The sequence below is a fragment of the Anomaloglossus baeobatrachus genome, chromosome 12 (assembly GCF_048569485.1).
Source record: "Anomaloglossus baeobatrachus isolate aAnoBae1 chromosome 12, aAnoBae1.hap1, whole genome shotgun sequence".
Lineage (NCBI taxonomy): Eukaryota > Metazoa > Chordata > Amphibia > Anura > Aromobatidae > Anomaloglossus > Anomaloglossus baeobatrachus.
In genome coordinates, this window is record NC_134364.1 from 64,226,333 (window position 1) to 64,239,426 (window position 13,094).

Below are 13,094 nucleotides of genomic sequence, written 5' to 3' on the forward strand. Positions count from 1 at the left end.
CAGCAAGGTACTTCTTTGAAGAAGCATCTGCCTTCCACTCTCGAAGCCACAAGATCCTGCGGATAGCGAGGGAATTAGCCGAAGCCACCGCAGTGCGGTAAGAAGCCTCCAGCATGGCAGACATGGCATAGGATGAAAAAGCTGAAGCTTGGGAAGTTAAGGTAACCATTTCGGGCATAGATTCCCTGGCGAGGGAATGCATCTCCTCTAGAGAAGCAGAGATTGCTTTGAGAGCCCACACTGCTGCAAAAGTTGGGGAGAACGAGGCCCCTGCCGCCTCATATACAGATTTGGCCAGAAGGTCAACCTGGCGGTCAGTGGAATCTTTAAGAGAGGTGCCATCAGCCACTGATACAACGGTCCGGGCTGAGAGTCTAGACACCGGAGGGTCTACCTTTGGTGAATGAGCCCACTCCTTGACCACCTCAGGTGGAAAGGGAAAACGGTCATCAGAACCACGCTTTGGGAAGCATTTGTCAGGACAGGCCCTAGGCTTGGTCACAGCGGCCTGAAAACTGGAGTGGTTAAAGAATACACTCTTTGTTCTCTTAGGCGAGGTAAACTGGTGCTTTTCTGCCAGAGAGGGTTGCTCCTCTGATACTGGCGGATTGAGATCCAGTACTGAATTATTGGACGCAATCAAATCACTAACATCTGAGTCACTTTCGGACAGATCAATGGGGCACATGGAGTTAGCCTCCGAGCCCCCTGTAAAGGCATCCTCCTCGTCCTGCGAGTCAGCTTCTGAAAAAGAGCCGCGGGACGAGGAAGGAGAAGGAGCCCTGCGTCTCCTCTTAGGAGGACGGGGTCTGGGACCAGATGATGAATCCTCTGTGAGCTCCGGTCCTGAGAGAGCCCTAGCAGCAGAGGCACCCTGTGAAGGGGGCTGATGCATGTTCAGCAAAGTCCTGGACAGCTGTCCCATGGAGTCGGCAAAAGACTGGGAGATAGACCTAGATAAGGATTCTACCCAAGCCGGGGGTTCAGCCACAGGAGCCGGAGCAGCCGGAGAGACCACTGGGGGTGCGATTCCAGGCTGTGGCACCGCCAAGTTAGAGCAGGCATCACAATGTGGATAGGTGCTCGGTTCAGGCAGTAGGAGCTTACATGCAGCGCATACTGAATACAGCTTTGGAGCCTTGGTCCTCGTGTGAGACATGCTGCTGGAGTGGGGGCTCTGCCAGAGAATGACCCCCAGAGAGTATAGACAGAGGTCCACAACCAGAGGTTGTGGCTTACCAGACCGCTGGAGCGGTGTTGTGTGCCTTCCAGATCCCGAAGCCCGGACCTCCAAGCACCTCAGCAGGGATGCTACAGACCAGTGCTGATCGCAGGGAAAAACGCTGAGAAAATGGCCGCCGGAGCGAAGAGAGGGGGCGGGACTCACTCTGGGAGCGGGATCTGGAGGGCCATAGAGACTTACAGGGGAGGAGACATGTACCCAGTGAGGAGTGTCCCTCCCCTGTGCAGAACGGCCGCTGGGCGGAGCCGCGCTGTCCCTCTGCATGAATGACATGCGAGGGCAGTGAAATCGAAAGTAGGCCTCCGGCGAAGCCGGGGCCTAAATTTGAGCGGTGCGGCCGGCGCGCAGGCACCATCGGCGCGGTTCTCGGGCGACAGCCAGAGAACCCGCCGGAAATGTCATAAAACTCACTCAGCACACTCTCCCACAACAATAAAGTACAGGGACCCCCAATATATAAACGTCTCAGGTACTTAGCTTGCTGAGACGCAGGGTTCCAAGTCCCTGAGGATGAGTGCTCCGGTCCAGCAGGATCCTGAAGGGCTGCGGATGGAGACCGGTCTCCTGCCAAGCATGGAGAACCGTGCTGGCTCCCACTTCAAGCCAGAGCCCAGGAGGGATGGTGAAGGAACACGGCATGTAAGGCTCCAGCCTTGGAATCAACCTTAACAGCACCGCCGACACAGTGGGGTGAGAAGGGACATGCCGGGGGTCCAGGCTTGGACCCGCTTTTCTTCAAACTCTTTCCAAAAATCAAAAATCAGATGAGAATGCATGTGTGGATGTATGCCTCCTGAATACAAAGCGATAAACTGGCTAGATCTGGTTCTCCAGGGGGTGTATAAGCTCAGAGGGAGGAGCTACACTTTTGAGTGTAGTACTTTGTGTGTCCTCCGGAGGCAGAAGCTATACACCCAATGTCTGGGTCTCCCATAGGAACGATAAAGAAAATAAATTGAAAAACTCTGCCCACCCGCCCCCGGACGTTCTCTGTTTATGGCTGGCTGCATGTGGACGGAGACCCCAACTGTCCAATCAGTGACTTCCATTGGGGTTCAGGTCAAGTCCGAGTCCCAAAGCAAACTTTATCTACAGTCCAACTGTACCCGCCGAACCGAACATCCATGGGTCCACTCATCTCTAATTATAATAGATCAGACATTATGAATGCAGCGATACCACGAGTATTTTTCCCCTAGTTTTAATAGAGGGAACAGGGGGTAAATTTGATAGATTTTTTTGTATTTTATTAGTTTCCTTAACGGATTTTAACACGTGATTGCACGCTTTAAATGCAGCTGCCAGATGTTGACAGTGGCATTTAAGGTGGTTAACAGCAGCGGTCGTTGTTAGAGGCAGATGATGGCTGTGTATCACAGCCATCATCTGCTGGGTATGTGGCAGGCTCAAAAATGAAAACTAACCTTACGACTGATCTCAGCTTACACCACACATATTAGGTTTCTTTGTGCTCAATAACCCCCCCCCCAAAAAAAAAAAAAAACCCCAAACAACAACATTCTGGACACTCACCATAAAATCTCCTTCTCAGAGCCTTCATTGGGGGACACAGGAAACCATGGGTGTATGCTGGTGCCACTAGATGGCAGACACAATGCTAGAAAAAAAAATTAGCTCCTTCTCGGTAGTATACACCCAACGACCGGTGACGAGTTGGGCAGTTAGTGTGAAAGCAGAAGGAGAAGTGACTGAAATACAATACACTAGCTGTGTCCCCCAATGAAGGCTCAGAGAAACAGATTTTATGGTGGGTACCCAAAATCTTCTTTTCTCTATGGCTGCATTGGAGGACACTGGAAACCGTGGGACGTCCCAAAGTAGTCCCCAAAGGGTGGGAAGAGAAGGACTAGAAAAAACAAAAAAAAACAAAAACAAAAAGGGAGAACAAGAGACTATATTCCCAGGACGGGACCCATCGCTAAAAATTGTAAAAGAAAAAAACCTTTTCCGCCTAGGCCTGAACTGCCAAGGGAACGTAAGAAGATAAATCTTTAGAAGAATCTATAAGAAAGATTGCAAGTAAGTGGGAGGCAGCTTAGAAGCTGGTGATGGAAGCCTGATGACAATGGTAGCAGACCCCAGACGTAGGAGGAGAAAGCTGGAGCGCCAAACAGGGTGTTAGATCTCTTGTCAAATAGAAGTCAAAAAGGCAGAGTGAATCTAGAGCGGAAGACCATTACAATGAATCTGCGAAACATGAGCGAGGAACTTGAAAATCCAAGGAGACTGTTCTAGACATATTATGGCCTGGAGGCGCACTCTGACCCAATTTGATATGTCTTGGATTAGTCCGAGTCAGAAGATGAGCAGGAAAAGAAAGAGGGGGTAGGGAGAAAAAAAAAACAGGATCGCCCTGGTTAGGGGAGATAAAGAAAGAAGGGTAGAGCCATTATTTCTAGGCACGCCCAAGGAAGTGATCATTGCTAAGTCAAACTATGGGAACTAGGCAAAAAGAGGATGAATACATAAGGAGGGGCGGCGCTATAAAGCGTTAAGGGGCCCAGAGAGAGCCTTGGAGGCAGTAAAGTGTGCCCACCTCACAGGGGAAGACTAATTGTGGCCAGTCACTAGATTCCTTTGAAAAAGTTTAAAGGACAGGGACCCAGAGAGAACTGAGAAACAGACTGGACTCAGTGTTCGACATCAAAAAGGGGGGCTTCCCCGCTTAGATGATGATCAAAGAGCTGAATGGGAAGCATTAAGGTTCTGGGACAACTGCTGGACGTCGCAGGAACTGGATACCCACTGGAATGTCCTGTAAAAACCCTGGATGTCGTCAGGCTGGGATCAGCTATGCTCTGCAAAAGTAACCTGGCTGAGGGTCGTCAGATAGGCGACCACCCCACCTGTCACGATGATGTTGAGATTCCAAGTGACTGACAGAAGGAGAGTCAAGAGAAGCACTGAGTTTCAGAAGAAGAAAGGAGAGGTTTACTGACACTATCTGCCATCCTAAAATTCTGGGTGCTGGAATAAGTTCTACAACTGAGGAAGCTTGGGTCCCTTTGAGTGAACATCAAAGGACAGAGATCGAAAACCAGAAGAAACTGTAGGAAACCTTCCCACCGAAAGAAGAATTCCTGCACGTGTAAATGGAATAGTATTCCAGGCTACTAAGCCCTGGGTCTGAAGAAAAATGCCTTCATCTGCGGAGATCGAACCAGAGAGGAATGACTGCTCTAAGACTAGAGAGTCTTGCAACAGGCAAAGAAGAAGAGCATTGTACCCTGTGAGCTCAGGATAAAAAGACTAGGAGCCCTCCATAGCATATAATGGTTATGTCACTGATATGAACCTCGTCAGGCCAATAGAGGAGGTATTTTTAAGTGGGTGGGACAGAAGCAGCAGTGGGTTACCTAGGGGTTATCTTTGGTAGTGGAGACTCCATCTTGGAAGTCAAAGCGGGATACTTCAAAATGTACGCTTGAGTAGAACAAGTAGTACTGTCCAAATACTGAACACAGAAGAACTGTAAAATGGAAAGCCTGTGGGAGCTGGACAAGGGACGGTAATGATGAGGACCTTCGTCTATTTCAGTCACAGACAGGCGAAGTCCCTGAATAGAAGGAAAGCAACAGATCTTCTGAATGTAGCACCACCTATTGTGGTAGGATCCCCACCATGATGGGTTAACGTGATGATGCAGCAAAATGGTCTATGGCTGTAAGAAGAGAAACAACAGACTGACTTAACTGTGTCATCTGCTCCACAAGGTCCAGCAACTCCTAGAAGGGACAATGGAAGTATGGTTGTCGCAGAAAGCTCAACAGGTGGAGATGGTTCGTTGGCATGACCAGCAGGGAAACACTTAGCTCGAGGGCTGACCCTGTAGACCGCAGGGGCAGGTGAAATAGGGAGTCCCTATACTAGAAAGGATAATCCAGTAACACCACCTAGAAATACTGAAGGACACAGATTCTTGAAGGAGAAGAGGATCTACTCATGATTATCGTGAACCGGCTCCTGCGGGGGAAAAAGTTGTTGGTACCTTGTCTGCAAAGGACATGATGTAATCCAATCTATGTAAGAAAGTAAGTACCGACCAAAAGACAATAAAACTGAAGCGATGGCATCATTCGAGGTATCAGTTGTGGTTCATGGTAGAAGGTAGGTCTGTAACACTAGGTATTAGGTGATGGACCTGACTCACTAGCTAGTGAATGGGATCACTAGGAGAGGACAGAGAATTTAGGCCATGTGGATTGTGGTAGATGTCAGAATGACTTACCGTATAATGGGCAGAAAGTTTGGACCACTGCTGCGAACCACAGCTTGGGTTGCGGCAGATGTAACTAAGATAGTGAACAGAGCAGTTGGGCCTTTGCTGTCAACCACCGTGAGGACAGTGGCAGGTAGGAGGAATTAACTGCCAACATAGAGGACAGATCATGTGGTCCGCTGCTGCAATCAACCACGTGGTTCATTGTAGATTGTGAAAAAAGCCTCACTAGATAGTGGACCGAGCACTGGAACCTCTGCTACATTATCCATGTGGCTCATGGAAGGTAATGAAACCAACGTATTGGATAGTCAGCACACTCGGCCTGCGCTCATGGTAGATGGTGGGTCTAACTCACTTGATAGTGGGCAGGGCAGTAGGAGCGTTGCTCCCATCAGCCACTTGGCACATGGAAGGTTGTACATCTGACTCAGTGGACAGAGTATCAGGTGTTTATCTGCAGTGATCGGGATAGAAGCACGAGAGTGCAGGGGTGGGGGACATATAGGAAGTCCCAAGGGATATGTTATATGTATACAGGAGGCAAAGTCCAGACATTTTCTCTGGGTGAACTAGCCTTCTGTTATCCACCCAGGGAGGGGGAAAATTGAGCCTTTATTGTGGCGGAGGGGGCTCATGGGGGATTGGGTGTGATTGACTTTGACAATGGAGAGTGGAGCCAGGGGGAAAAGCGCTGCGGAGGGCAAGCATTGCTAACCCTGGTTCTGGAGCCTGTGTCTCTGAAGGCCTACTGGGGAGAAAAAGCAATCCTGGGGGACAGGGCAGTACAGCGGTGTGCTGTGTTGGCGTGTGCAGTAATGCGGTGGAGCCGAAAAGCACAGGAGAGTTCTATTGTGACTGTAAGAAGGGGCCTGCGTGAGAGCGGTGGGCGAGGCAAGAAAAAGGTACGCAATACGCACACACGATTGGTTGACTGTGGGCGTGGTGTGGAAGAATAGGCCTTGGCAAAAACCGGGAACTAAATTATTATTTTTTCCCGTTGACAAGACCAGGGAGACACAGAAGTGGGGCCCGGTGACATGGATTAAAAACCAACAAGGAGGAGTAGGAACCCTGTTGGGACGTCCTAGCTCTCTTTAATGCCAAAATATGTGAAATAGAACAGAAGAAATCTTTTTTTTTTTTTTTTAATCATCATCAAGAGCCCATTGCGATCTAGGATCCAGGAGAAAGGGGCGAAATGCCTCCCTGGAATCCATCTTTGCAGTACGATGAGGAAGACTATCTTCAGGTGTCTCAGACAATTTGTCGGGCGACTGGAGGATAACCTCTTTGTCTTTGGTACCATCTTCGTCTTCCCTCCTGTGCACGTCAGGATCTGGGGGTGCGAGCGTGTGGTGGAAACAAGGCAAGGACCGTCTGCATATGATTCTGTGCGGTTGTTCCAAGCACTCTTGATGTGTAATGGGGCCAGACACGGAGTGATGGACGGACCCCACACTGTGCCACCGGTCTGTAGGTGGGAGATCAGGTTGACCAATTACATCTTGTGACTTTGGGCGACCAGGTGTATCTATAAAAAGCAAAGGGAAATCATTAATAACATGCAACAAAATAGAATGCTAAAAGGTAGAGACCGAGCTGAGTGCAGCCCTGTGTCTGCCTCCTACGGACACTTAAGCTTACACTGACCAGCTTGTCTCCGGTTGGAGGGTGTACACTGCTGAAGAGGGAATAACTTTTTTCTAGCAGTGTCAGCAGCATACATCCATGGTCTCCCGTGTCCCTCCAATGAAGAGATAGTGAAAAAGCAGCAGCTTTTTTGGCACATTCTGCGTTAAGTAACGCCCCTTTTTTGACAAGCCACACCCTTAAAACAAGGCCACACCCACAATACAAGTTGTAAAACACATCAAAATCATCATCTATATGACGGAAGTCATGAAAGATTTTTTTTTTCTTTTCTTCTGACGATTCGCCATGAGTTGTTCATAACGAATCAGAAGGCAAGTACTTACAGTCGCTTTCCCTCCACGGATATTCCTATCTTGTTCACGGCTTTCACGATCCACTCGGATATCGAAATCTTCTCCTAGGATTAATCACAGGTTAGCAATGAAGGGAATTTTGTTACTTACCGTAAATTCCTTTTCTTCTAGCTCTTATTGGGAGACCCAGACGATTGGGGTATAGCTACTGCCCTCCGGAGGCCACACAAAGCACTACACTAAAAAGTGCAAGGCCCCTCCCCTTCTGGCTATACCCCCCCGTGGTATCACGGGTACTCCAGTTTTAGTGCCAAAGCAAGAAGGAGGAAGCCAATAACTGGTTTAAACAAATTAACTCCGAGAAACATCGGAGAACCGAAAAAACCGTTCAACATGAACAACATGTGTACCCGCAAACAACAAAAAAATCCCGAAGGACAACAGGGCGGGTGCTGGGTCTCCCAATAAGAGCTAGAAGAAAAGGAATTTACGGTAAGTAACAAAATTCCCTTCTTCTTCAGCGCTCTATTGGGAGACCCAGACGATTGGGACGTCCAAAAGCTGTCCCTGGGTGGGTAAAGAAATACCTCATGTTAGAGCTGCAAAAAAACAGCCCTCCCCTACGGGGATGTCACTGCCGCCTGCAGGACTCTTCTACCTAAGCTGGCATCCGCCGAAGCATAGGTATGCACCTGATAATGCTTGGTGAAAGTGTGCAGACTGGACCAGGTTGCTGCCTGGCACACCTGTTGAGCCGAAGCCTGGTGTCGTAATGCCCAGGACGCACCCACGGCTCTGGTTGAGTGGGCTTTTAGCCCTGAAGGAACCGGAAGCCCCGCAGAGCGGTAGGCCTCTAGAATTGGTTCTTTGATCCATCGAGCCAGGGTGGCTTTAGAAGCCTGCAATCCCTTGCGCGGACCAGCGACAAGGACAAAAAGAGCATCGGAACGGCGCATGGGCGCCGTTCGGGAAATGTAGATTCTGAGTGCTCTCACCAGATCTAGCAAACGTAAGTCCTTTTCATACCGGTGAACCGGATGAGGGTAAAAGGAAGGCAAGGATATATCCTGATTAAGATGAAACGAGGATACGACCTTAGGGAGAAACTCCGGAATGGGGCGCAGCACTACCTTGTCCTGGTGGAACACCAGGAAAGGAGCCTTGGATGACAAAGCTGCCAGCTCAGACACTCGCCGAAGCGATGTGATCGCGACAAGAAACGCCACTTTCTGTGACAGGCGAGAAAAGGAAACGTCCTTTAGAGGCTCGAAGGGCGGCTTTTGCAGAGCAACAAGTACTCTGTTCAGATCCCATGGATCTAACGGCCGCTTGTACGGGGGCACAATATGACAGACCCCCTGTAGGAACGTGCGCACCTTAGGAAGACGTGCTAGACGCTTCTGAAAAAACACCGACAGTGCCGAGACTTGCCCTTTAAGGGAGCTGAGCGACAAGCCCTTTTCCAACCCCGATTGCAGGAAGGAAAGAAAGGTGGGCAATGCAAATGGCCAAGGGGATACTCTCTGTGCAGAGCACCAAGATAAGAAAATCTTCCACGTTCTGTGGTAGATCTTAGCAGATGTTGACTTCCTAGCTTGTCTCATTGTGGCTACGACTCCTTGAGATAATCCTGCAGACGCTAGGATCCAGGACTCAATGGCCACACAGTCAGGTTCAGGGCCGCAGAATTCTGATGGAAAAACGGCCCTTGGGACAGTAAGTCTGGTCGGTCTGGCAGTGACCACGGTCGACCGACCGTGAGATGCCACAGATCCGGATACCACGATCTCCTCGGCCAGTCTGGGGCGACGAGTATGACGCGGCTGCAATCGGATCTGATCTTGCGTAACACTCTGGGCAAGAGTGCCAGAGGTGGAAAGACGTATGGGAGCCGGAACTGCGACCAATCTTGAACCAATGCGTCTGCCGCCAGAGCTCTTTGATCGCGCGACCTCGCCATGAATGCCGGGACCTTGTTGTTGTGCCGGGACGCCATTAGGTCGACGTCCGGCACTCCCCATCGGCGACAGATTTCCTGAAACACGTCCGGGTGAAGGGACCATTCCCCTGCGTCCATGCCCTGGCGACTGAGGAAGTCTGCTTCCCAGTTTTCTACGCCCGGGATGTGAACTGCGGATATGGTGGAGGCCGTGACTTCCACCCACATCAGAATCCGCCGGACTTCCTGGAAGGCTTGCCGACTGCGTGTCCCCCCTTGGTGGTTGATGTATGCCACCGCTGTGGAGTTGTCCGACTGAATTCGGATCTGCCTTCCTTCCAGCCACTGCTGGAAGGCTAGTAGGGCAAGATACACTGCTCTGATTTCCAGAACATTGATCTGAAGGGTGGACTCCTGCGGAGTCCACGTCCCCTGAGCCCTGTGGTGGAGAAACACTGCTCCCCACCCTGACAGACTCGCATCTGTCGTGACCACTGCCCAGGATGGGGGCAGGAAGGATCTTCCCTGAGACAATGAGGTGGGAAGGAGCCACCATTGTAGAGAGTCCTTGGCCGTCTGGGAAAGAGAGACTTTCCTGTCCAGGGACGTTGACTTCCCGTCCCATTGGCGGAGAATGTCCCATTGAAGTGGACGCAGATGAAACTGCGCAAAGGGAACTGCTTCCATGGCTGCCACCAACTTCCCGAGGAAGTGCATGAGGCGCCGTAAGGGGTGCGACTGGCCCTGAAGGAGGGATTGCACCCCTGTCTGTAGTGACCGCTGCTTGTTCAGCGGAAGCTTCACTCTCGCTGCTCGAGTATGGAACTCCATGCCAAGATACGTTAGTGACTGTGTCGGAGACAGATTCGACTTTGGAAAGTTGATGATCCATCCGAACGTCTGTAGAGTCTCCAGTGTAGCATGTAGACTGAGTTGGCATGCCTCTTGAGAGGGTGCCTTGACAAGTAGATCGTCTAGGTAAGGGATCACCGAGTGTCCCTGAGAGTGCAAGACCGCTACCACTGCCGCCATGACCTTGGTGAAAACCCGTGGGGCTGTCGCCAGACCGAATGGCAGAGCTACGAACTGATGATGTTCGTTTCCTATCACAAAACGTAGAAAACGTTGATGTTCTGTAGCAATTGGCACGTGGAGATAAGCATCTTTGATGTCTATTGAGGCAAGGAAGTCTCCTTGAGACATTGAGGCCACGACAGAGCGGAGGGTTTCCATCCGGAACCGCCTGGCGTGCACATGTTTGTTGAGCAGCTTTAGATCCAGAACAGGACGGAACGAGCCGTCCTTTTTTGGAACCACAAAGAGATTGGAGTAAAACCCTCTCCCTTGTTCCTGAGGCGGTACAGGAACCACTACTCCTTCCGCTCTTAGGGAGTCCACCGCCTGCAGCAGGGCATCTGCTCGGTCTGGATGTGGGGAGGTTCTGAAGAACCGAGCTGGAGGACGAGAACTGAACTCGATTCTGTACCCGCGAGACAAAATGTCTGTCACCCACCGGTCTTTGACCTGTGACATCCAAATAACGGAAAAGCGGGAGAGCCTGCCCCCGACCGGAGATGCGGAGGGGGGGAGCTGGAAGTCATGAGGTAGCCGCTTTGGAAGCGGTTCCTCCATTTGCTTTCTTGGGGCGCGCGTGAGCCCGCCAGGAATCTGAGCTTCTTTGCGTCCTCTGAGTCCCTTTGGACGAGGAGAATTGTGTCTTGCCCGAACCTCGAAAGGACTGAAACCTCTGCTGCCATTTTTTCTGCTGAGGTTTGCTTGATCTGGGCTGGGGCAAAGAAGAGTCTTTACCCTTGGACTGTTTAATGATGTCAGCCAATGGCTCGCCAAACAGTCTATCTCTAGATAAAGGCAGGCTGGTTAAACATTTTTTGGAACCAGCATCTGCTTTCCAGTCCTTTAACCACAAGGCTCTGCGCAAAACTACCGAATTGGCGGACGCCATTGAGGTGCGGCTGGTAGATTCTAGGACCGCATTGATAGCGTAAGACGCAAACGCGGACATCTGCGAGGTAAGGGACGCCACTTGCGGCACCACTGGATGTAAGATAGCATCCACTTTTGCTAACCCTGCTGAAATAGCTTGGAGTGCCCATACGGCTGCGAATGCTGGAGCAAACGACGCGCCGATAGCTTCATAGACAGATTTTAACCAGAGGTCCATCTGTCTGTCATTGGCATCCTTAAGTGAAGCGCCATCCTCCACTGCAACTATGGATCTAGCTGCAAGTTTGGAAATCGGGGGGTCAACTTTTGGACACTGGGTCCAGCGCTTGACCACATCAGGGGGGAAAGGAAAACGTGTATCCTTAGAACGTTTAGAGAAACGCCTTTCTGGATGAGCGTCGTGTTTCTGGATTGACTCTCTGAAGTCAGAGTGATCCAAGAAAGCACTTAATTTACGCTTGGGATAGAGAAAACGAAACTTCTCCTGCTCTGCAGCTGCCTCCTCTGCAGAAGGGGCTGGGGGAGAAATATCCAACAGTCTATTGATGGCTGAGATAAGCTCGTTTACCATGGCGTCCCCATCCGGGGTATCCAGATTGAGAGGGGTTCCAGGATAAGACTCCTGATCACTCTCATCAGACGCATCACAGAGCGACTGATTGCGCTGAGACCCTGAGCAGTGTGAAGACGTTGAGGGTCTTTCCCAGCGAGCCCGCTTAGGGTGGCTGGGGCTATCATCTGAGTCATAATACTCAGCCTGTGAAGCCGGGGACCCCCTTGCAGTCTGGATTAAATCCAACTGAGGGGGATTAGAGGACAGAGACCTCGCCGTGTCCATAGACTGAGCCCCAGGCATGGATTGCAAAGTTTCAAGGATTTTTGCCATAGTCACAGACATATTATCAGCAAAAACTGCAAAGTCTGTCCCTGACACCGGGGCAGGACTTACAGGCGTCTCAGCCTGGGTCACTATCTCTCCTGACTCCGGCTGGCGAAGCAGCACCGGATCTGAGCATTGCACACAATGGGGGTCCTTGGAGCCTGCTGGTAGAGCAGCCCCACATGCAGCACACGCAGTGTACACAGCCCTAGCCTTGGCAGCCTTGCGTTTTGTGGATGACATGTTGCTGCCTCCTCAGAGCGATCTGGGTATACAGCCAGGAAGCGACCTCACAGTGCAAGCAATAAGGAAATATATATATGTCCAGTGACACAGTACACTAATACACACTGAGGCACTAGAGGGGCCAGCTGAAAAGCCGCTTACCGCCCGCTTAAGAGCGGGTGTGTGATCTCCAAAGCCCCCTAGTCCAGGTCTCCCAGAGCCTTGCGTCCTTCCTCCAGCCAGACATGCATGTAATGGCTGCCGGCGTCCTGAGAGAGGAGGGGGGGCGGGCCCTGGGCGTTCCTGACTAAGAGCGGGAAGCCTGCTTCCCTCTGTGCCTAGTGAGAGGGCTGGAGCATGTAAATCAGGCTCCAGCCCTCGTCGCTGCCGTGAAACAGCGTCTCTCCCCTACCCTGATTGACAGGGTGGGGGCGGGAACGAATCGGAGCTGCCGGCGTCCTAGGCCGCAAAAGCTGGGGACTAGATTTATAAACGCCACCGCCGTAAAAGCGCGGTCGGCGTGTCCCCGGCGAACTAAAAGTCACAGCAGCGCCGCCGGTCCAGCGGGGGTCGGCGCTGCGTTCCCACAACACAGAAAAAAGTCCCCCAGTTAAACTGTAGGAACACTAGCTCTAGCGTTACGGTCCCCGGCG

The 13,094-nt window shown here is 51.2% G+C and overlaps 1 protein-coding gene across 1 annotated transcript in view; it reads right to left on the reverse strand.

Moving 5' to 3' along the window:
* Positions 1-13,094, reverse strand: part of MIS18BP1 (MIS18 binding protein 1) — a 173,332-nt gene that overhangs the window by 132,087 nt on the left and 28,151 nt on the right. Inside the window, exon 4 of the mRNA XM_075330177.1 lies at positions 7,463-7,536. Coding sequence (XP_075186292.1) covers positions 7,463-7,536 — 74 coding nt within the window. The remainder of the gene's footprint in view (positions 1-7,462; positions 7,537-13,094) is intronic.